This window comes from Haliotis rufescens, unplaced genomic scaffold (genome assembly GCF_023055435.1).
Source record: "Haliotis rufescens isolate VD_foot unplaced genomic scaffold, xgHalRufe1.0.p SCAF_19, whole genome shotgun sequence".
In the NCBI taxonomy this organism is placed as follows: Eukaryota; Metazoa; Mollusca; class Gastropoda; order Lepetellida; family Haliotidae; genus Haliotis; species Haliotis rufescens.
Window position 1 is genome coordinate 15,307,642 of NW_025963879.1, and position 22,090 is coordinate 15,329,731.

General features: G+C 41.3%; 1 protein-coding gene across 1 annotated transcript; it reads left to right on the forward strand.

Annotated features, from left to right (window-relative positions):
* Nucleotides 1–1,005: 1,005 nt before the first annotated feature.
* On the forward strand, nt 1,006–20,988 carry LOC124148236 (myosin-4-like). The gene is made up of 14 exons (XM_048399146.1): nt 1,006–1,159; nt 3,127–3,219; nt 5,089–5,184; nt 5,310–5,405; nt 6,200–6,295; nt 8,038–8,133; nt 10,410–10,523; nt 11,434–11,544; nt 11,952–12,035; nt 13,650–13,685; nt 14,787–15,076; nt 17,731–17,904; nt 18,869–19,013; nt 20,951–20,988. Exons 1-14 carry the CDS (start codon nt 1,006–1,008, stop codon nt 20,986–20,988), a joined length of 1,623 nt encoding a protein of 540 aa, XP_048255103.1.
* Nucleotides 20,989–22,090: the final 1,102 nt, after the last annotated feature.

A 22,090-nucleotide genomic window follows, 5' to 3' on the forward strand; every position in this document is an offset into this window, starting at 1 on the left:
CACTCACCTGTTATGAATAAGTAGACTAAGGTATTGAGTGAATCGTTAAACATGTACATAAACCTGCACATGTTAACGAGCAGCAGGAAACGATTGATGTTCAGTGAAATTATGCAATCGTGTGATTCGAAGTCACTTTCTACACCTTCGTCCGAATCCATATCAAGATTTGAAACAATACACACCAACATCACGCAAGCATTCGAAACCATTAAGTATAAATGCTTATCTTTGCACCGAATTAGGATCTATGTTCGATATATCAAAGGACATTCCAAAGGTGTTGAAAAGCTACGTTACATGTCACAGTTCATAAGGCATTGAATCACAGATAGATCGGAATGCATTGATGAGATCACAGAACATTTATATCATATGCCTTCTCAGTGCATCAACCTGTATGTAATCACATTTGAAAGGCTGATTAAGTAAATTTCCGTTTCTTGTAAAGCTGGCCATTTTTTGGCTTTCCGTAATACGTAAACAAATGAACCTTACGTGTAGGTTTAGTTCCTCTGAAATTATATAAAGTGGTTTGAAGTGTCCTACATGCTCTCTTAATGTTTTTTTAAGCCTTGGTAACTCGACCATTTAGACAAACGATTCGAGTCACCAATTGTTCGGGACAAGCGGAGTAGCGATATTTTACTACAGCGTTGATTATGACTGTCGGAGCAATTAAGTTAGATTGCCTTAACTTCGAAGATGTATATCGCGTTCGGGGTAAGCGGATTATTCTATCACATCATAGTTCCGATACATATTCTGCATTTACAATAAAGTAACATTGTTTTACACAAAGTATTAGGATAACAGAATTTACTCGGTTCATTGAATATAATTATTAATATCCTTGAGTTTTATCCCATGAATTTTGAAATATGCATTATTTCGAAGGGTCAATCAGAAAGAGTTATGTCTATCCAAGCAACACGATTAAATTCTTTGGCCTTAAACACTATTTAAATATATGTAATGATTGCCGAAGTTCACTTAAAGTCGACCATGGGTTTCATCCAGCCACAGCTAGTGTTTGTAGTCGTGTCTTTTTTTATGGGTACCATTGCATTCATCCCTCCTCCTCCGGCTCAGATGTTCATAAATCTTGCACCTGTAAAACCGACGTCATCACAACAAGAGGAGATGCGTCTAAAACAAGGTAATTATTCATTTCTATATTTCGTGAAACATGTATTATAATTTATGTTAATCTGTGTAAACCATGTTGAGATATATCTGGATTATTATCAACCTTTTTAAAAATACCTAACTGTCCAAATGGGAAAGTGAGTTAGTGCAATTTGAGAAGAGATTGTCACATTTTACTTTTGGAGCACATGGGGAAATCATTCACCACATTTCAGCATTACGGTGTGTTTAATTGTATTCACGTTTTATGGGTATCTGAATCACATATGATAAAACGTTTATCAATAAGAATATATCTTTATAAGTGAGCTATGTTTTTCGCAAATAGAAAAAACACCGTGCACATGTATTTTTTCCTCAGTTTTAATTTCATTGATGACAAGCAATGAGGTTACAATGACGTCGTTTGGTAAAGAACTTCCACACACTTCTCCCATTCTGCTGTCGTAAAATGAGGGTTAATTCCGTTCTTGTTTCATGAATAACGCCACATCTTTGAAGAAATGACTTTAGTTAATGATTCGCGGCTGCAGTGTCTGATATCGGCGATGTGTTGACATAAATATGTTGCGAAATAGTCCCAATTCACGACAGATAGAGTAGCGCAGTGAAAACAAAACCATACCTCTAGCCATCTTTGAAATAACCGTGTTACCGTGTAAAAGGGATACTAGATTTGGACCATTTGGCAGTCCTAGTCTGGTTGCATCTAAGTAACCCCACCACCCTTTGTGTGAATACCAGCTCATATTGTTAAATGTATTCCAAACCGTCAGTTAAGGATTACCTAAGGCAATTTCCTTAGGCGGGCCTGAATATTATTGTCGTGTGTTTGAATCCCAGATTCTCACTGAGTATTAGGTTTGTCAGCATCATATACTAGTACTTGCTCAGAGGGAGGAGGTAAACGTCCATGACCTGCACAACTTCGGGCTTTCCTCCCAGGTTATACCAGCACGCTATGATAAAGTTGAACTACTGTTCAAAACGGCTTAAGAAAACCTCAATCACACTTAAAAATATATAGTGAGTGAGTATAGTTTTACGCCGCTCTTAGCAATATTCCAGCAATATCACGGCGGGGGACACCAGAAATGGGCTTCACACATTGTACCCATGTGGGGAATCGACCCCGGGTGTTCGGCGTGACGAGCGAACGCTTTATGGTCATGATAGAACAATGTTTTATTGTGAAATAAACCACGCTTCGTTCTTCATTGTTCTTTGCGGTTTATCGCGTAGCTATCTTATATTGGAGTATGGTAGACAATGGAGTATTAGATGGCTTTCTTTTTATACTGGCAGCAATAGTATAAAACCATACTTTGTCACTGACATCTAGATTTACATATCTTTCGAATCAAGAACTGAACATGTTAATACATGTGCCCCAGTCCATTGTTATTACACCTGATTACGGAGTACATTAGCTGGTTGGTTTGGATAGTTTTGACATCCGTTAAATGATATTATCTTTGCCTTGCAAAAACACCGCCCAGGGGTTTCAGGGTTAGAATAGGTCCCCAAAAACTTTCTTCCCATGGCGACTAAATTGGATCAGGTGGTCATCCTGGGTGTCTTGTTCCATGGGACGGTGCTCATGATATCAATCACTCGAGTCCATACAGAGTTCCAATAATGCTGACTGCGGCGTTAAACAACAAGACAAAAACATGATATGTAAGATTAATAAAAAAAACAACTTTAAAGTTTTGAGTTTGTAGTGTCACAAATAAGATACGATAAGAGTGAGCGAGTATGGTTTAACGCCGCTTTTAGCAATAGTCGAGCAATAACACAGCGGGTGACACCAGAAATGAGCTTCACACATTGTACCCATTTGGGGATTCGAATCCGGGTGTTCGACGTGACGAGCGAACGCCTTAACCACTAGGCTCCCCCACCGCCCAGATAAGATAAGATAGCCGACGCCCAGAAGGTATGAATTCATATTCAGATGTCCATTATTTTTTGCAGAAGAGATAGAGACTACCGTTCAAGCAGTGAACGCGTCTGTATCGAAGCTGTCAGAGGAGGTCGAGACGTGGAAACATAATACATCTGAAACAGGTGAGGTGAGGTGAGGTGAGGTGAGGTGAGGTGAGGTGAGGTGAGGTGAAATGGGGTTTAACTTCGCGTCCAAAATTATTGCACTTATATAGTGTGTGTGTGTGTGGCTGCTTGTAATAGTCCGGACTGATGCCGATTTATAGTGCTAGCTCACTGATATACCATGCCGCAGTTTAACATGAATACCCCACTCAGACACAGTATACTGACTCCGAGCCGACCAGTCCTTGTTTTAGTCCTTAATGCCGAGCACCAAACAGGGTAACAACAAGTACCATCTATTAACGTCTTTTGGTATGACTCGGCCGGGGATCGAACCCCGGACCTTCCGCTCTCCGGGCGGACGCTCTACCACTAGACCACAGAGGCGGTCTCTGATACAGGTAAATTACCACAAAGTATTAGACTCATTGCCATAACATCTGTTCGGGGACACGGAACCCGGATGGTCCAGTCGTCTACATGTAAGACGCCGCTTTTCGCTGTGCATATTTGAGATCCTTGAGATTCGGATGAAGATGCTTCCAGATTGTCCTCAATGGCTTGTTAGCATCTTACCCCTGATCGTTGGTTTCACCAAATTGGTAAAGGTCTAAGACACACATCAAGTTGACAGGCCGTGACATAACTGTTTGCAACAGTGATAAAAACAACAACATCAGTTTCATCGGTACTGTTTATGTGAATTGAAAATTACAAATATATCAATAAAATAAATCTCAAGGTTTTTCCGATCCATGCAGCCGACTGTATATTATATCATGTGTCTGCGGCTGTTATAAAACCTTTCAGTTAATATTACAGTTTATTCAAACAGAACTCGTATTGAATATGCAATCTCATTAAAATCAGGTCTCAGTTCTCGCTACCGCTAAATAAGATCTTAGGACATCACATTACAGGTCACATCAGAACGACCTTTAGCATGCTTTGACCGACCAATGAAATGACTACCAAGAAGTCGACACTAGCCAATCACAAAGCAGATTTCTCCCAATAGGGTACTAGTTTGAACTGGTGACTTTCATTCTAAACTACGCTTTCAAAAATATTTTGACAAATTTCTCGATGCAAATTTGAAAACCGACTAAGAGAAGATGGAATGTCCAATAGATGGCCGAGATTGCATGGAGATACTTTAAATGGGCTTCACAAAATCACTTCCGTTTAAATGTTTATCCCACTGAATCTTGATAGGCCATGATTTTGATGTTTTGATGGAATCAGTCGTACAGTCCGTAACTGGCGTTCGGAATACACATGTACAGTGTTAACCTTTTCGAGGTTACATGATCACCAAAAACATTCCGGTTGTGACTCTAAATGGTCTGATGAAAGGTCGTTCTGAAGTGACCTTTTAATGGGATGTCCTCAGATCTTTGTTAATGGGAAGCGACAACTCAGATCTGGTGTTAATGAGATTGAGTGCTTATATCGCTTTGTGGATCGGAGTAGAAATGTATTAAATTGAATAATTCATTCAACAAAATTGCATGTATTTGATTGACAATGTTGAGGCACGGGTGGCCCGGTCGTCTAAGGCGCCGCGATTCGCTGTGCAGAGTTGCATTTCTTGGGCACGCCAGAAACCTATGATTGTGGGTTCGAATCCCGGTTCGCCCCGATTATGTTTCTAGGTTTGTCAGCATCATACCCGTGCTCGTGGGTTTCACCGAAGTGGTAAACGTCTGTGACCTGCATCACTTCGGGCTTTCCTCCCACATTAAGCTGACACGCCGTGATATAACTGGAATACTGTTAAAGGCGGCGTTAAACCCAACTCACTGATTGATAATGTCCAATGACCAATGTTTATGTAACAATATTTCAATATTTAAAAAAAAAAAATTGTTGTTTTCGTTTTCTTAGATGCGGAATTGTCCTTAGAGTTGGAATCTTTGACAAATCAGCAAAAAGACTTCCAGAATCAGGTTACAACGTCCGTTGATAATGGCGAGAAGAAAGGTGAGGAGGAAGGTCACATCAATTTGGTTTATTTTAAGGCGGATGGAACACTTAATAATAATCTATACAGATATAATCGTTTTGGACATCACTAGAAATGATACCATCATTTGTTCTCTTTGTAGATAAGCAACTGGTTTCGTCTCTCGACTCCATTAAGACAGAACACGAGGAGTTCAAACGAAACATAAGCGAGGCAATTGATGATGCAGTGGCCAAAGGTTCGGCGATAACTGACTCCAGTATATGTGTTAAAGACTCCTACCTCAACAACAATAGAGATAAATAAGTTAAAATGATATGTTTATCAATATCACTACACACCTGGGTTTACATAAGATATTGATTCATTGTTACTTTCTCTCAATTGTTTTATATCTATTAAAGTGTCATGGAGAAAGATGCTGGCAGTGGTAGTGCTACATGTAATGCTATACGTGTGTGTGTGTTTGTGTTTGTGAGCGTGCTTGAGAGAGAGCGAGAGAGAGAAAGAGAGACAGAGCGTGCTTGGGTGTGTGTGAGGGAGAGAGAGAGAGAGCGTGCTTGAGTGTGTGTGTGTGTGTGTGTGTGTGTGTGAGAGAGAGAGAGAGAGATCGTACTTGAGTGTGTGTGTGAAAGAAAGAGAGAGAGAGACCGTGCTTGAGTGTGTGTGTGTGAGAGAGAGAGCGAGAGAGAGAGAGAGAGAAAAAAAGAGAGAGAGAGCGCGCTTGGGTGTGTGTGAGAGAGAGGGAGAGAGAGAGAGAGAATGACCGTGCTTGAGTGTGTGTGTGTGTGTGTGTGAGAGAGAGAGCGTGCTTGAGTGTGTGTGAGAGAGGGAGAGAGAGAGAGAGAGAGAGAGCGTGCTTGAGTGTGTGTGTGTGTGAGAGAGAGAGAGAGAGAGCGTGCTTGAGTGTTTGTTGTGTGTGTGTGTCTGGTTGACTCAGCAATATCATCCCACTCAGCAAGTCTTTACCAGTTTAAACGTATGAGATCATGCATGTGCATCATTTGCCATAATGAAGCCTTATGATTTTAGATGATGAGTTATCTTCATCACTTGTCTCGATTTCAACTGGACAAAACGACTTCAAAAAAGAAATAACACAGTCAGTTGAAGACGTTGTGAAAAAAGGTGCGATTATGTTAAGGCTGTTTTCTGAATGTGTAGTGTTGAACTCCTTTCCCTGTGTCTGGACCGAGGCTGATAGAGCCCAAGACATAGGCGTTTTGTTTGCAGAGGCGTCGCAGTGGTCATCTTCCCGAGGCAAGGGGGGTAACTGAGTCCAGTTTCCCACCATTGAGAACTGTCAATTTGAAATTGCGGCATGGTATCTCAGTGCGCCAGTCTATGAAACCGGCATTAATGAGTGCACGTCGCTATGTAAGTGCAATAATCCTGAACGCGACGTTAAACCCCAATTACCTCACATTCCCCTCTCTCTTTTAAAACAAGAGCCTGCTTTTTTGGCCCTCACCCTATGAAGCCCATGAACTCATAAAGTGAAAGTCAATTCTTATATTCTTATCTAACATCACTATTTTTTACCTCGAAGGATTGAAGGATCTACACACAAGTGTTATGTGTGACTTCATGTTTACACTGACAGCCATACAACAACCAGCTGTATCGCGGAATAAAATAGTTTCTTAAAAAGAGAGGTGACGTGAGCGGATGTATGCTCAACTTGCTTTACATGAACATCTGTTGTAGTTTGTTCTCAACAAATGTATTCAAATAATATCGCCATTGGATGAGAAAGATCTGTTAAGAATTACCCCAGTAAGTCAGTAACAATGACAGTCGTAAAACATTTACATCAAGTACAAGATGTCAAAATGGCCGACACGACAAACGTGACGGGAGAGATTTCCGAAGTCGTTAATGAACCTGTGGCGGTTACATGTGTCAGTCACCATTGATCAATTGGCCGATCATTGAAAGGTGATCATACAGATTTGTCAAATAGACACTAAGGAATATTCATAGAAGGCTGTAGACTGTGACTGTACTCTAGACACGGATCGAGTCGATACTACGATAGTTTTGATGTGCATTTCTTCGCTTTGTTAACTAAGATGGGTTGTAGCGGGTATATTCATGAACGGGCATGCGGTCAAACTCTCTGACGTTTCTCAATGTATGCTTAAACGTTCATTAGTTCAAGATTAAAGGGTTTAAATGATCAGAAACAACGCTCCTGTATGTATTCGTGCTAGGGAATTCCCAGGTGTTCCCCAAAGAAATGTGGAAGTAGTCCGTCAGTGTTTACGTCATTTCAAGAATACAGCCTCGTGAAAAACGTATGAACGTCAAATTGCGTCGTTCATGCACTTTTTCGCGGTCCCGTGACCGACCTTTCGTCCAATGGATAAGCCGTATATCGTTTAAACTTCACATTAAAAAAAATAATTCATATGACCTTATTATTGCCGATTGCTTTGATCTTTTCACTGAAATACAACATGATATATGGAAGTTGGGTACGAAAACATTTCATCACGTAGCTAGAAGCAAGTCTCTATCTGGTTTCAAAGTCCTTTCTAAATACTTTAATTTATTCCCCTTTTCTCCGAAAACCCCTTCATGGGAAAGAAAACACTCTCTTTTTTCCACTTCATCATATGTGTCTAGGTATGCCCAAGTGCAAAATCGGGTCCACTGGAAGCGTCAGTTAAATCTCTACTATGAGCATCATCAACTTTTTATCCGCGCCGCTTTGGACCCATCACTGTTAAAAGCATCTTTAAACTCTGTTGCATTTACTCAAGTAATATCGACTTCACTTCTCTCATTTTCTTCCTCTATGAATCTCGTCTTATTCAGATGTATATCTGAAACAAGACATCGTTTCAATGTTTTCATTATTGTTGTAGATGAAGAAATAGTTTCGTCAATAGATTCCCTCAAAAAAGAACAAGGGGAATTTAAAGGAACAATCACCAAGGCAGTTGAAGACGGAGACATCAAAGGTGCTGCAAAAGATAACGTCTGTACATGTATATGTAAACTGTAGGAGTACTCGAGGGTTTTCAGCAATAACATTGTATTTGAAAAGACGGTGTGAACACTAAGTCATGGTACTGAATTCTCTACTTACTTTAGAAACCTCCGTGATATAAATCATACCTAATTCTCTGTCAGTAGAATAAAAGAAACGCAACAAATCTAAATGCACACTAACGACTAAACTAAGCAGTTGAACATGGCTTTTCACAATATAAATATAAGTGGGGGACACCAGAAATGGCCTTCTGCCCGTGTACCATGTGAGGACTCGAACCAGGGTCGAAGGCGTTACGAGCACTTGGCTACCTCAGCGCCCTTCAAAGGTGATGGCAATATTAGGTGTCAGAAACGTGGGAACCATGGTCCTATAGGAAGGAGTGAGTTTTGATTTTACGCCCGCTTTTAGCAATATTCAAGCAATATCACGGCGGGGGACACCAGATATGGGCTTCACACATTGTAACCATGTCAGGAATCGAACCCGGGTCTTCGGCGTGACGAGCGAACGCTTTAACCACTAGGCTACCCGACCGCCCCCCTACAGGATGGACCTGTCAGTATCATCATATATTTGGCCAATGTACACATTCTAAGATTATGTATGTCAAGCCAATGGGAAGATCCTGTGCGGTGAGTTCTGAGGTTAAATTAACATATGTTTGGGTTGTAGAAAGCACATAATAAGACACAGTTTTTTGTAGATCCCAAGTACTCCATACTTGTCGTAAGAGGCCGACCAAGATGGCATCGGTTCGTAAGGAACTGTGATTTGCGTACCTTGCTGATTGTGTGCCTCGTTGACGTGAATCTTTGTTAAACGTCCCTGGATTGTGTGGTCTAGTCTTGATTATTTACGGGCCACCGTGAAACATGTTGGAATATTGACGTCGTTATTCACAGCAACATGTGGCATCGTTATTCACAGCAACATGTGGCGTCCTTATTCACAGCAACATGTGGCGTCGTTACTCACAGCAACATGTGACGTCGTTACTCACAGCAACATGTGGCGTCGTTACTCACAGCAACATGTGGCGTCGTTATTCACAGCAACATGTGGCGTCGTTACTCACAGCAACATGTGGCGTCGTTACTCACAGCAACATGTGGCGTCCTTATTCACAGCAACATGTGGCGTCGTTACTTACAGCAATATGTGGCGTCGTTATTCACAGCAACATGTGGCGTCGTTACTCACAGCAACATGTGGCGTCGTTATACACAGCAGCATGTAGCGTCGTTACTCACAGCAACAAGTGGAGTCGTTATTCACAGCAACATGGGACGTAGTTACTCACAGCAACATGTGGCGTCGTTACTCACAGCAACATGTGGCGTCGTTACTCACAGCAACATGTGGCGTCGTTACTCACAGCAACATGTGGCGTCGTTATACACAGCAACATGTGATGTTATTGTTTCTGTTGTGTGTCGATATTTGCTCAGCTGGGTTTTATTTCATTGATAGGTTTAACAGTCATCCCAATACCAAGTATACGACACTTTTTATGTTTTCCACGTGTTGCTGGACGTCCAATTAGTTAGGGGAAAGCTTAGGTTTATGATAATCATTACACAATGTCAATCAATTGTGGAATTTTAGGAACCGTTCAACGTCATTTCTCTCTTTTACTCTGTTATTGGATGCACTGGTGGTCAAGTGGTCTAAGGCGCTCACTTCATTGCGTCGAGTGCATATAATTATTTCCTTAACCGCGAAAGTCCGCTGGTCTTGGTTTAGAATACGCCCCGATTATGACCATTGGCCTGTTAGCATCATGCCCATTTGCGTGTGCTTCACTAACTGATGAAGGTCTGCGTCAATGTGGGCGTTAATCCCAGATGAAACTCACACACCGTGAGATAACAGACATACTGCTTAAAGTGTAGTTATACCCGGGAAGATATCCGGGGAAGAACAGATCTTCAGCAAACCATGCTTGCTGTAAAAGGCGACTATGCTTGTCGTAAGAGGCGACTAACGGGATCGGGTGGTCAGGCTCGCTGACTTGGTTGATGCATGTCATCAATCCCATTTGCGTGGATCGATGTGCAATACGTCAATTATTGGATTGTCTGGTCCAGACACGATTATTTACAGACCGCCGGCACATAGCTGGAATATTGCAGAGTGCGGCGTTAAACAACAAACAAACAAACAAAGTGTCGTTAAGTCAACTTAATCACTTGCTCTCTGTCATTCATGCGACATGTTTAATGGCTTACTTTTCTTCAATAGTGAGTACCCTACAGGAAGAAACTGGGCAAATCAAGAACACCCAAGGGGGACTGATAACGAAAATTGATGAGCTGACTTCCTCCCTGTCACAGACAGAAAACAAATTATCCAGTGGTGAGTTCCATACTAGACCAAAACTGATTATAGCGAATAACCGGTTATTTCACATCCATCAGCAAAAACCAAGGCGTGGCAATGATACTTTTCATTTGATTACTGAACTTCAGATATAGCAAACTGAGCTGAAAGTTTCTCTGTGTGACGTCATTGTTTTTGTTGTTTGGCGATATTTGCCTCATATCACTTTCTTTTGTACCTCTGCTTGTTTTTATTTAATTGATAGATATCATAGTTATACCAATACCAAATATACGACACTTTTTAAAAATATATTTTCAACGTTCACTTCATCGCTCATCAGCAAAACCCAAGGCGTGGCAATGATACTTTTCATTTGGTTTACCGAGCTGAGGATACAGCAAACTAAGCTAAAAGTTTCTTTGTGTGACGTCACTGTTTCTGTTGTATGGCGATATAAACTTTATATCACCTTTATGTAACTCTGCTAGTTTTTATTTCATTGATAGATATCATAGTTATCCCAATATCAAATATACGACACTTTTTAAAAATATATTTTCCACGTGTTGTGCGACGTCCAATTAGTCCGGGGAAAGCTTAGGTTTATGATTATCATTACTCAATGTCAATCAAGTTTGGGACCCGTGAAGATACGGGGTAGAATAGGTCTTCAGCAACCCATGCTTGCCGTTTCGTAATAGGCGACTGTGCATGTCGTAAGAGACGACTAACGGGATCGGGTGGTCAGGCTCGCTGACTTAGTTGATGCATGTCATTGATCCCAATTGCGTGGATCGATGCTCATGACATCAGTCACAGGATTGTCTGGTCCAGACACACCGTGAGATAACGGACATACTGTTCAAAGTGTCGAAAAGTCAACTAAGTCACTTGCTCTCTGTCATTCATGCGACATGTTTAATGGCTTACTTTTCTTCAATAGTGAGTACCCTACAGGAAGAAACTGGGCAAATCAAGAACACCCAAGGGGGACTGATAACGAAAATGGATGAGCTGACTTCCTCCCTGTCACAGACAGATAAATTATCCAGTGGTGAGTTCCATACTAGACCCAAAACTGATTGTAGCGAATTACCGGTTATTTCACATCTATCAGGAAAAACCCAAGGCTGGCAATGGTCCTTTTTATTTGATTAACGGTTGTAGGGAACTGATCATGAGCTGAAAGTTTGCGTGTGGCCTTTTAAAAAAATAATAATTCTAAAATGATTTTATTCACAGAAGATAACCGCGGCCTCATCGTCTAAGGTTAAAAACATCGCTGTGCAAATTGGAGTGCCTTTTAGGCGTGCCAGAATTTTCTAAAGATGGTACCAACAGCACCCAAAGGGCAAACGCTAATGGGATGCTATATGTTATATGTAACAAATATTTCTTGTAAATCAAATTCTAAACAGCGAACAGTATCATGACAATGTTGTGGTATTTTCTGTTTTGGAGAACTGGAACAAGGACTTCAGGCACAGAAGGCAACGGATGAGAAGTTGGAGTCAATGGTAGAAGACCTCAAGAAGCAGCTTGACGGTGAGTCAGTGAGTGGATGGGTGGGTGAGTGAGACGGGTTAAGCACCACTTTGAACAATATGTCAGTCATATAACGGCTTCTCATCTTAATGCTAGAGGAAAGCGATATTTGTCTTATTTTTTATTTGTGGATCCCATGAACAGAGGTATGGTGCTGGGAAAACAAGGATCATGATCAGGGAAAATCTGGGATTCGATCATGGGAGCTTGGCACGCTTAAGGGACTTGATTCTGCACAGCAAATTGCAAAATACGCCAGGTGGAAGACTATGATCATGGAAGAGGATTACAATATTCGCCTGTTGGAAGACTATGATCATGGAAGCGAATTGCAATATTCGCCTGGTGGAAGACTATGATCATGGAAGCGAATTGCAATATTTGCCTTGTGGAAGAATATGTTCATGGAAGCGAATTGCCATATACGCCTGGTGGAAGACTGCGATCATGGAAGCGAATTGCAATATTCGCCAGGTAGAAGAATATGATCATGGAAGCGAATTGCCATACACGCCTGGTGGAAGACTACGATAATGGAGTAAGGGAATATGTTTTTACCCCGCTTTAAGCACTATACCAGCAATATCACGGGCATCACATATTGTACCCATGTTGGAAATCGAACCCGGGTCTTCGTGTGACGAGCGAATGCTTTAACCACTGGGCTACCCTACCGCCCCTATGGTCATGGAAGCTTGTGAGTCTGACTCAAGGGTTTGTCTCCGCTGGTCTTTCCTGGAAACTTAACACCTGAAAGACTGGACTCCGAGTCGTGAAGCTCTCGTAAGCCTAATTAAAGTCTCGTAACTTTCAACCGAGCACTCGCGCACAGAAAACATTCCGTGTCATGAAACTATTAAAAGGATATGATTCTTAAAAAAATAGCTCCCCAAAAAGCTAAAAAATGACATTTCCTTACAACCTGAAATAGTGAGCAATAATCAGAACGTTCACGATCGGCAAAGTGTACCTGGGTAAGAGGGTGTGTTAAGAGACCTGCGTGAACCGATTGTTGGACCCTGTCGCAAAAAATATTTTAGGGGTTATGGAACCTTAGGTTTACGGTATTCTCATGAGTTAGAGCCTGACGATCAGCATTACCTTGATGTCCTGGTACAACCATACGCCGGATGCGCCTACACCATCTCTCTCTGATCACTGGCTGTCTGCTCTTGTAAGGCGCTGACAGGGTATGATAAAACTTTCTTTTTTACACTATTTCACATACCGTATTCGACGTAATAAGCGCACAGGGCTCTCTCAAAATTAGGAATAGGGGGCTCTTATTAGAATATTATTTTGGTGGAAAAAACAGAGTTGAAAGATAAATTTCGTGGTTTATGCTGACGGCCTGAACTGTTTATATACGACAGATATATTTTTCCATAATTTAATTGCCCATAATTAAGGGTTCATATAACACACGAGTGCGTATTATACACGAATAAATAAGTCTTGTGTACTTTGATCAATCGGAAGGGGTGGTAATTTGGGATTGTTCACTTGCCAATATATTAGCAAATATCGCCGTGGGCGCTTATTAGAGCGGGGCGCTTATTACGTCGAATACGGTAATAGTAACTCATAATCATCTTTCTGTCCTCTTGTTCACAGGCATTGTTTCAAACCCGGGCTCCAAGGAAACGACAGGTATTACCAACTGAATATTTGAAACTTATTACATAAAGAAGCCGTTTTTGTTCCAGCATTCAATTATCAATCTGGTTTCAAACTTCGGTAATGTCTATCCTCAAGTTTCCATAAGAACGTGATTTAACCGACTGAACTTCGCGTTTCATTTAATTTCCAAATCCTGTCAAGACGTAGTTTAATCGTACTGAGGTATCAGCATGTACATTGTTGACAAAGATTGGGTTCAGTAAGTTCTAAAGTACATTTACATTGGATCCATACATATAAGCTTATTGCACTTATGTAGCGACGTGCATGTACGTGTGTGTGTGTGTGTGTGTGTGTGCGTGTGTGTGTGTGCGTGCGTGCGTGCGTGCGTGCGTGTGTGTGTGTGTGTGCATGAAGCATGAAACCACAATTACCCCTCACGATACTGCTGCAACTTAAAAAATTGCTTCTGATCGCCCAAACGATATACTGTTTATCGTGTACTTCATTTCATCATAATTAACTCCTGTAAACTCAAATTGGATACATCCTTGAGTCACTTTACTGACGTATCTATGTGATGACCATTTGCAATTGTCCTCATATCACTTTCAAAGAGGACATAAAGACATGTTAATATAATAGATTGTTGACTATGTCCTATATACAGTAAACTACGGATATAACGAACTCAAAGGGACCACTAATTTTAGTTCGTTATAACCGTAGTTCGTTATAAGCATATGTACAGCATAACTACAGCAAATAGTCGGGACAAAAAAGTAAGTTCGCTATATCCGTCAGTTCGTTATAAGCGTGTTCGTTATAAACGTAGTTTACTGTATTTATGTTTGTTCTCAGACAAATCAGTTTTGATCATGTCCCAAGACGAAAATACATTTACCGTCCCTCCTTGAATTGACATGAGTTGATTGTGCCAGTCCGGTTCCTTAAGATGTCTTTATGATTGCTGAAAGTTCCTGGGCCCACTTGCACAAAGCGGTCTTAGCGCTCAGACCATTGTAAGCCTATGTTAAAGTGTTGGAGTTGTTACGATCATCTTAGCGCTAAAGTCGCTTTGTGCATGTGAGCCCTGATCCTAAACATGTCATTTAAACAAATCCTTTTCAGGTACAGGAAGAAAGTCATGTAAAGACATCTTGAGCTGTGGACGCCAATACCCGGACGCTGAGTACTGGCTATACCCGCCCAGGCTTGGGGGGGAGCGGATAAAGGTGTGGTGTCATGACATGGCGGGCACCCCACAGGAATACATTACTCTACCGAATGAGAATCATGGCGACTTTCCAAATAAACAGAATTTGAACTGTCAGTCGAAGAACAAAGGAGGAAAGATCGTTGGCAGTGATCTACAAAAAGTTGGAAAAAATAACTTCGAGAAGATTAAGATTGACATTAATGTGAGTAGATCTGAATACACACTGAAACTAGGAACATAAACAGGGATACGGGTGGCCCAGTGCAGAGTTGAGTCCCCTAGGCGTGCAAGGATCCTATGATTTGGGGTTCGAGTCAGAGATTCATTCATATTATGATTCTTGGTTTGTCAGCGACATGCTCGTAGTCTTTGGTTTCACCAAAGAACATTCCCGCACACAAGGCTCCGCTCAACCTTAGCTAGACGCTGACTGTCGCTATATTAGGCTATCGTTTTGAAAATGATAACACATATCCCAGTTATGTGTCGAAAACCCCGATGGTCAATAGTGACTCGATCGGCTATAGACAAGGGCAACGCCATGGTTGTTTGAAAACACTGAAAGTAGTACCTACCTAACCTATTACATTTATAAATTGTCAGTAAATAACCCCAGCGGATACCTATTTTATCATTGTATGGGTGACATGTTGTACAGATAGTGACAAAAACTGCAAAAATTGATTTTTAACAAGCTGCAAGTAGGTGAGTGAGTATGGTTTTACGCCGCTTTTAGCAATATTCCAGCAATATCACGGCGGGGGTCACCAGATATGGGCTTCACACATTGTACCCATGTTGGGAATCGAACCCGGGTCTTCGGCGTGACGACTGAACGCTTTAACCACTAGGCTACCCGACCGCCCCAGCTGTAATTTGTAGCAGTTGGTCTGAAATAAATCCTCAGAAACAATAATACATATTTTTTTTATTCAGAATGACAACATCTCCGACCCGATCTGTACCGATATCGATTATTATTCTCCGTCCATGGCTGCCAAAATAGTTGTTCACGGTGACAGCACGATTTAGATAAATGCATAAACCCAGATCTGTAATTAAGTTTTGCATTAATCAAAGTTAACATGCCAGTTACAAACGTTATATGTAGAAATGAAAAAGAAAATTGAGTCAAATCTCAAAATGGCAGGATATTTGCAATAATGAGTGAGTGAGTGAGTGACTAAGTGAGTAGGGTTTAACGCCGCTTTTAACAGTATTCCAGTTATATCAGGGCGCGTCAGCTCAATGTGGGAGGAAAGCCCGAAGTGATACAGGTTTCAGACGTTTACCACTTCGGTGAACCCATGAGCACGGGTATTTTTCAATACTGAAAGGCGACTAACAACTGGTCTAGGAGGAGGTTCGGGCTAAATTATGAGTTGCTTTTGTCAGTAGCGGGGTGAATTGGAAGTGAAGGTTTGTACACCGCGAGGTGAGGTATGGTGAAAAGGGGTTTAACTTCGCGTTCAAGATTGTTGCATCTTCACAGCGACGTGTATGCACGTGTTTTACATGAATACCCCACCCAGATACATTATACTGAAGCGAGCCGACCAGTCCTTGTTTTTGTCCCTTAATGCCTAGCGCCGGGCAGGGTAACAACAAGTACCATCTTTTAACGTCTTTTTAATGACGCGGCGGGGGATCGAGTCCCGAGCTTCCGACCTCCGGACAGACGCACTGTCCAATAGACCACGGAGGCGGTCTTTGTACACCACGAAGCAGAAAATGGATGGATGTATACGAACCTTCAGCTCGTAAAATCTTGTACACCCCGATAGTGAGGAACTATGGGTTATGAACGTCGCGTTCCAGATTAGTTCACTGTGTGTGTCTGCTTGTTCCAGTCAGGTCTTATGCCGGGTTATAATTAAGAGGAGATACCATACCGCAGTTTAACGTGGATACACAACTCAGACCCATTATATACCGTCTACGAGACGACCAGTCCTTGTTTTTTTCCCTCGTGCTCCAGGCAGGGTAACAACAAGTACCGTCTTATAACGTCATTGTTATGGCGCGGTCAGACTCGATTATTTACAGAAGGCAGTCATATACACGATTATTGTCGAATATGGCGTTGAACAACAAACAAACAAACAAATAAGCTGAGGGGCGGTATAAGGACGGTAACTAAAGCGTAGGTTGTGTCAGCTGTGGTGTCACATCACTATTACGAAATAATATGTATGTATTTGTTCACAAGACGAAGATAATCAGATTGCTAGATTTAAAAAAAAGTAATGATAAGATATACAGTCGAGTCTCGTTGTATCGAACTCGTGGGGACCTAGGAGAAAATCGAGTTATCCGGGGTTCGGGGTAATCAACAAAGTGAAATTTCGAAAACCAAACATCATGTCATAAGAAATTGCTACCAGGACCGATCGCAACACTAGATTTCATAGTAAGTTACATTGCCTAGGATGCTGGTATTGAAGGGGAAGCTACTCAGGCATATAATCAAACTCACTGTCACCATCCTTGATTGGCGTCAGTGTTTAAGTTATATCTCGAGTAATAGATTCACTGACATAATCTTAATTATAATCGTATATAAAAACAATTGATGATCAGAAACATATTTGAGCATAACAATATCATGTTTACAGTTTTAAAACACGGGCTTTAGGCCACCAGTACCTCGCTGGGGATCATGGGGACTTACAGTACCTCTGCTTCCTGCATGATACCCCAGCAGGATTTACGTTATCAATTTAGCCACTGGTGGTTGTGCACAATGCCAGCCAATATTAAAAATAAGTTCGAGACAAACGGATTTCGACACAACGAGGTTCAACTGTACCACCTGATACCATAACACATTTCTCTAGTTTCTGACTTTGTTCGTAGACCATGGTCGTGGATAGAGAGGACAGAGGGTTTGTTGGCGGAAATGGTGCTCGTTACCCATACGGCTTCGCGGGTGACTGCTACAGCAACCACTACGGTGGAAAAAGAGCTTGTGGGCCGTTGGGATCCTTCAAGATTGACACTCGTGGCACTGGTCTCATAGTTAATCCCAATGTGAGTGCATATTTTTGTTGTCAGACCATTACGCTGCCGACACTTTTTTCAAACCAAGTCTACTAAAAATAATAACAAGAAACTGAACAGTTATCTCAAAGGTCGATATACCGTAAGTACAACTACATGTATAGCCCACTGGGATGGCTTAATATCGGGATAGAGAAAACATTACACTGAATAGCATGATTGGTTGGTTGGTTGGTAGGTTGTTTAACGCCGCACTCAGCAATATTCCAGCTATATGACGGCGGTCTGTGAATAATCGAGTCTGGACCAGACAATCCAGTGATTAGTATCATGAGCATCGATCATGATGACATGCATCAACCAAGTCAGCGAGCCTGACCACCAGATCCCGTTAGTCGCCTCTTACGGAATATCATGAAGATCCCAGAATGTGTCAATATCACAGTTAGCATTTCTTTTTTCATAGCGTTCGAGTAAATTTTTTTAGTTTATATATTATTATATTTGAACGCGCTTTTGATTTTGATCCAAGAGAACTTTTGTTAAAATCTTTATTTAATTATTGTTAAGTCATACTGGATGTAAACCATGTTGCACCAGGGTATAAACCATGATATACCAGAATGTAAACCATGTCATGACGTAAACCATGTTCAGCCATATCATACGAGGATGAAAAACCATGTTATACTACTAGTAGGATGTAAACCATGTTATACCAGGATGTAAACCAGATTTCACCAGGATGTAAACCATGTTATACCAGGATGTAAACCAGATTTCACCAGGATGTAAACTATGTTATACCAGGATGTAAACCACGTTACACCAGGATGAAAACCAGGTTTCGCCAGGATGTAAACTATGTTATACCAGGATGTAAACCACGTTATACCAGGATGAAAACCAGGTTTCGCCAGGATGTAAACTATGTTATACCAGGATGAAAAGCAGGTTTCACCAGGATGTAAACCATCTTGTACCGTGCCTTCAGCTTACCTGGAAGGCAGCTGGAAACCAGCCCTTCGCTGAAGTTCTGAGGTCGGAGAACAACAGGTTGATCAGGGTGGTCTGTGGAGGAGGGTGTGGGTATTGTGAACCTGTTGGGAACATCGTCCTGGAGAGGATTGCATCTGATGGTAAGACGAAAATATTTTTATCTTTGCATTTATATACCTTCACTACATTAAGAATGATTTCGCGGTAATGTATTAAGAAATTGGCATACAACAGAAATTATTGATTATACAATAGCTTGTGGTTCATGAAACACGGGTCAGTGACGTTGGTCATTTTGAACAGTATTTCAATTTTCGCTTGTCCGCTTAATGTAGGAGTTATTTAGTGAGTGATTGAGTGAGGTTTAACGCTGCTTTAAACAGTAAATTCAAGTTATATCGAGGCGTGTCAGCTTCATATGATAGGAAAACCCGAAGTGATGCAGATCTTAGATGTTTATTACTTTGGTGAAACCCACGAGCACGGAAATGTGCTGACAAACCTAGGAACGATCGGGACGAACCGAGATTTGAACCCACAATCACAGGTTTCTGGCGTGCCCAAGGGACGCAACTCAGCACAGAGCCTTAGACGACTTGGTCACCAGTGCCCCACTTAATGCAGGAGGAAAGCATGAAGTGGTTCAAGTCGAAGACGGTTACCATGCTGGTGACACTGGACCAGTTTGGTTCTGACGAGCAAAACATTTTTTAACCAGGGCGAATTTAGAGTTGGAACCTACGAACACGTACATGGTTCCGTCAAACCGATCGTACGCAGTTTTAAACAGCGACCCGCTGCGCGTTGATCTGTCTCACAGTTCCCGAACACTATTATTTTGAAATGTCTAGTATCTGTTGTACAAACGTCGCTATGAATTTGGCCTTATCATTTATCCATTTTACAATGTGATTATACATGTTTATGTATAACTAGAAAGAAATACTACTAATAAAAACATATTAATAAATAATTATGTTCTCTTCCATCCCTCCCCTCTCCCCAGCCCTTACTGTAATGCAAAACACTAATTGAAGCAAGTCTAGATTTCAATGAATCTACCGTCTCACTGGGGCTCCTTTTTAGAGACTAAGCGTTAGTCTAGGTGCATCTATCACACTAATTGAAGGAAGTCTAGATTTTACTGAATCTACCGTCTCACTGGGGCTCCTTTTTAGAGACTAAGCGTTAGTCTAGGTGCATGTGAAGGCACGCATTTACTGCCTTGTCATTTGATCTCTAGGAGGGTCGGGTGGGGTGTTTGTTTCTGTTGGTATATGCTTTAGAAGGGGTAACATTGACTATCCGTATCTTCTGTCTGTACTTATGTTGTACAGTGATACAGTTCCCCTACAGTTTTTCAGATGTAACAGGGGCGAAGACCCGGGTTCGATTCCCGACATGGGTACAATGTGTGAAGCCCATTTCTTGTGTCCCCCGCCGTTATATTGCTAAAAACGGCGTAAAACCATACTCACGCACTCACTCACTCAGATATAACACAATGTGTGTAGCCCATGTTTGGTGGCCCGGCCGTGATATTCGTGGTATATTGTTTAAAACGGCGTAAAACCATACTCACTCACTCTGATGTAACATTTCATTTTTTGAAGAGTATGTAGAAAGTGCAAAAACTATATAGTGAATATCTTGATCTCTGCGAAAATAACCACCAACTTTAATCAGATACATGATTTAACTGTATTTGTGTGTTTCCATCAGGAATTAGTGTGTGAGTGAGTGAGTGAGTTGGGTTTAACGCCGCTTTTAACAGTATTTTAGTTATATCACGGCGTGTCAGCTTAATGTGGGAGGAAAGCCCGAAGTGATGCAGGTCTCAGACATTTACAACTTCGGTGAAACCCACGAGCACGGGTATGGTGTTGACAAACCTAGAAACATAAACGGGGCGAACCGGGATTCGAACCCACAATCATAGGTTTCTGTCGTACCCAAAGGACGCAACTCTGCACAGCGAATCGCGGCGCCTTAGACGACCGGGCCACCCCAGGTTTGGTTGTATTCGCATATGTGATATGATACTGTGTGTCTCAAAATCATATTTCTTTGATTACAGAACCCGTGTTTGAGAGTGCGGCTGATATCATGTGTTAAACCACGACATGTACTTGTTGAAATAACTGGCAGTACATTCCAAAACAAACATCGTCGTCGACTAGGTGTTCTGTTCTGTCTGAAATGGACTGATGCAGTTTCACTTAAAATATGAATATTTCTGAAATAAAATCTACGTTTTCCCGTCTTGTTTTTATATTACTTAAGTGCAAATCTTATACAGGTTATACTATATAATGAGTATGCTAGGGAACGGTGGAATAGCCTAGTGGTTATCGTGGATGTGTCCTTCAAAATCGGAGACATATTACGCTGTACATTTGAGGCAATTTTGGGATGAAATTAAGACTAAGAAGACATTAGAAGCTGAGAAAATGTGTGTCCTCCTTCCATCCGGAAAACACGTCATATCGTGACACACGTCAGTCGTTGCCATGGCTACAATCCACGAGTGTGGCTTCAGGGCAGTTCAGGGTAATTTGTCAAAAAAGAAACAAAGTACATGCAATCTGAAGTTTACTGAGAAAACAATATGTGATAGGCTGGACTTCCTCAATGATAACATCTATGTAAAGAACCGGGGATAAGAAGTAGGTATCCCCAAGGGTACAAATTCTGTTCCCCTTCTTGCTTCTCTGTTTCTTTATGCATATGAATCGGAATTTTTGCTCGTACAGGCAAAGTTAAAACAAGGTAATTCGGCCTAGAAGTTGACTTAACCTTCCTGTATATCGATGAACTGGCATTGTTCAATAACCATAAAATAGCCAATTCCTTTCCTCTATTTTACCCATCTGAACAAGAAATAAAGGAGACCAGTGCGACCACTTCATCTGTTCATAGTTAGAATTGTTAGATCAAGACTGACAAAACACTTGTATATAATGACAATACAAGAGATACCAGTCTAGATTTATTTTATCCGCCGAAACAGATGAAGATTTGTCGTTAAAGTCATTTTGCTATTTGATGGCTATTGAACAATATCAGATCATCGTTATATCTGAAAGTTTAACTTACATATATATATATTGTGATTGGTGCCACCGGTGGGGCAGGATAAGGTCACCTTTTTACGAACACCCAGTTGCATCTATTTTTTCGTGATTCATAATCACATGCTCATGATATACCGGTAGTC

Bases quoted from the DNA above. Each gene is read 5' to 3' on its own strand.
- LOC124148236 (XM_048399146.1), top strand. From the start codon at position 1,006: ATGGGTTTCATCCAGCCACAGCTAGTGTTTGTAGTCGTGTCTTTTTTT. The intron at 5,185-5,309 runs GTGAGGAGGAAG...TTCTCTTTGTAG, and splicing joins TGATAATGGCGAGAAGAAAG to ATAAGCAACTGGTTTCGTCT. The intron at 15,077-17,730 runs GTGAGTAGATCT...CTTTGTTCGTAG, and splicing joins AGATTAAGATTGACATTAAT to ACCATGGTCGTGGATAGAGA.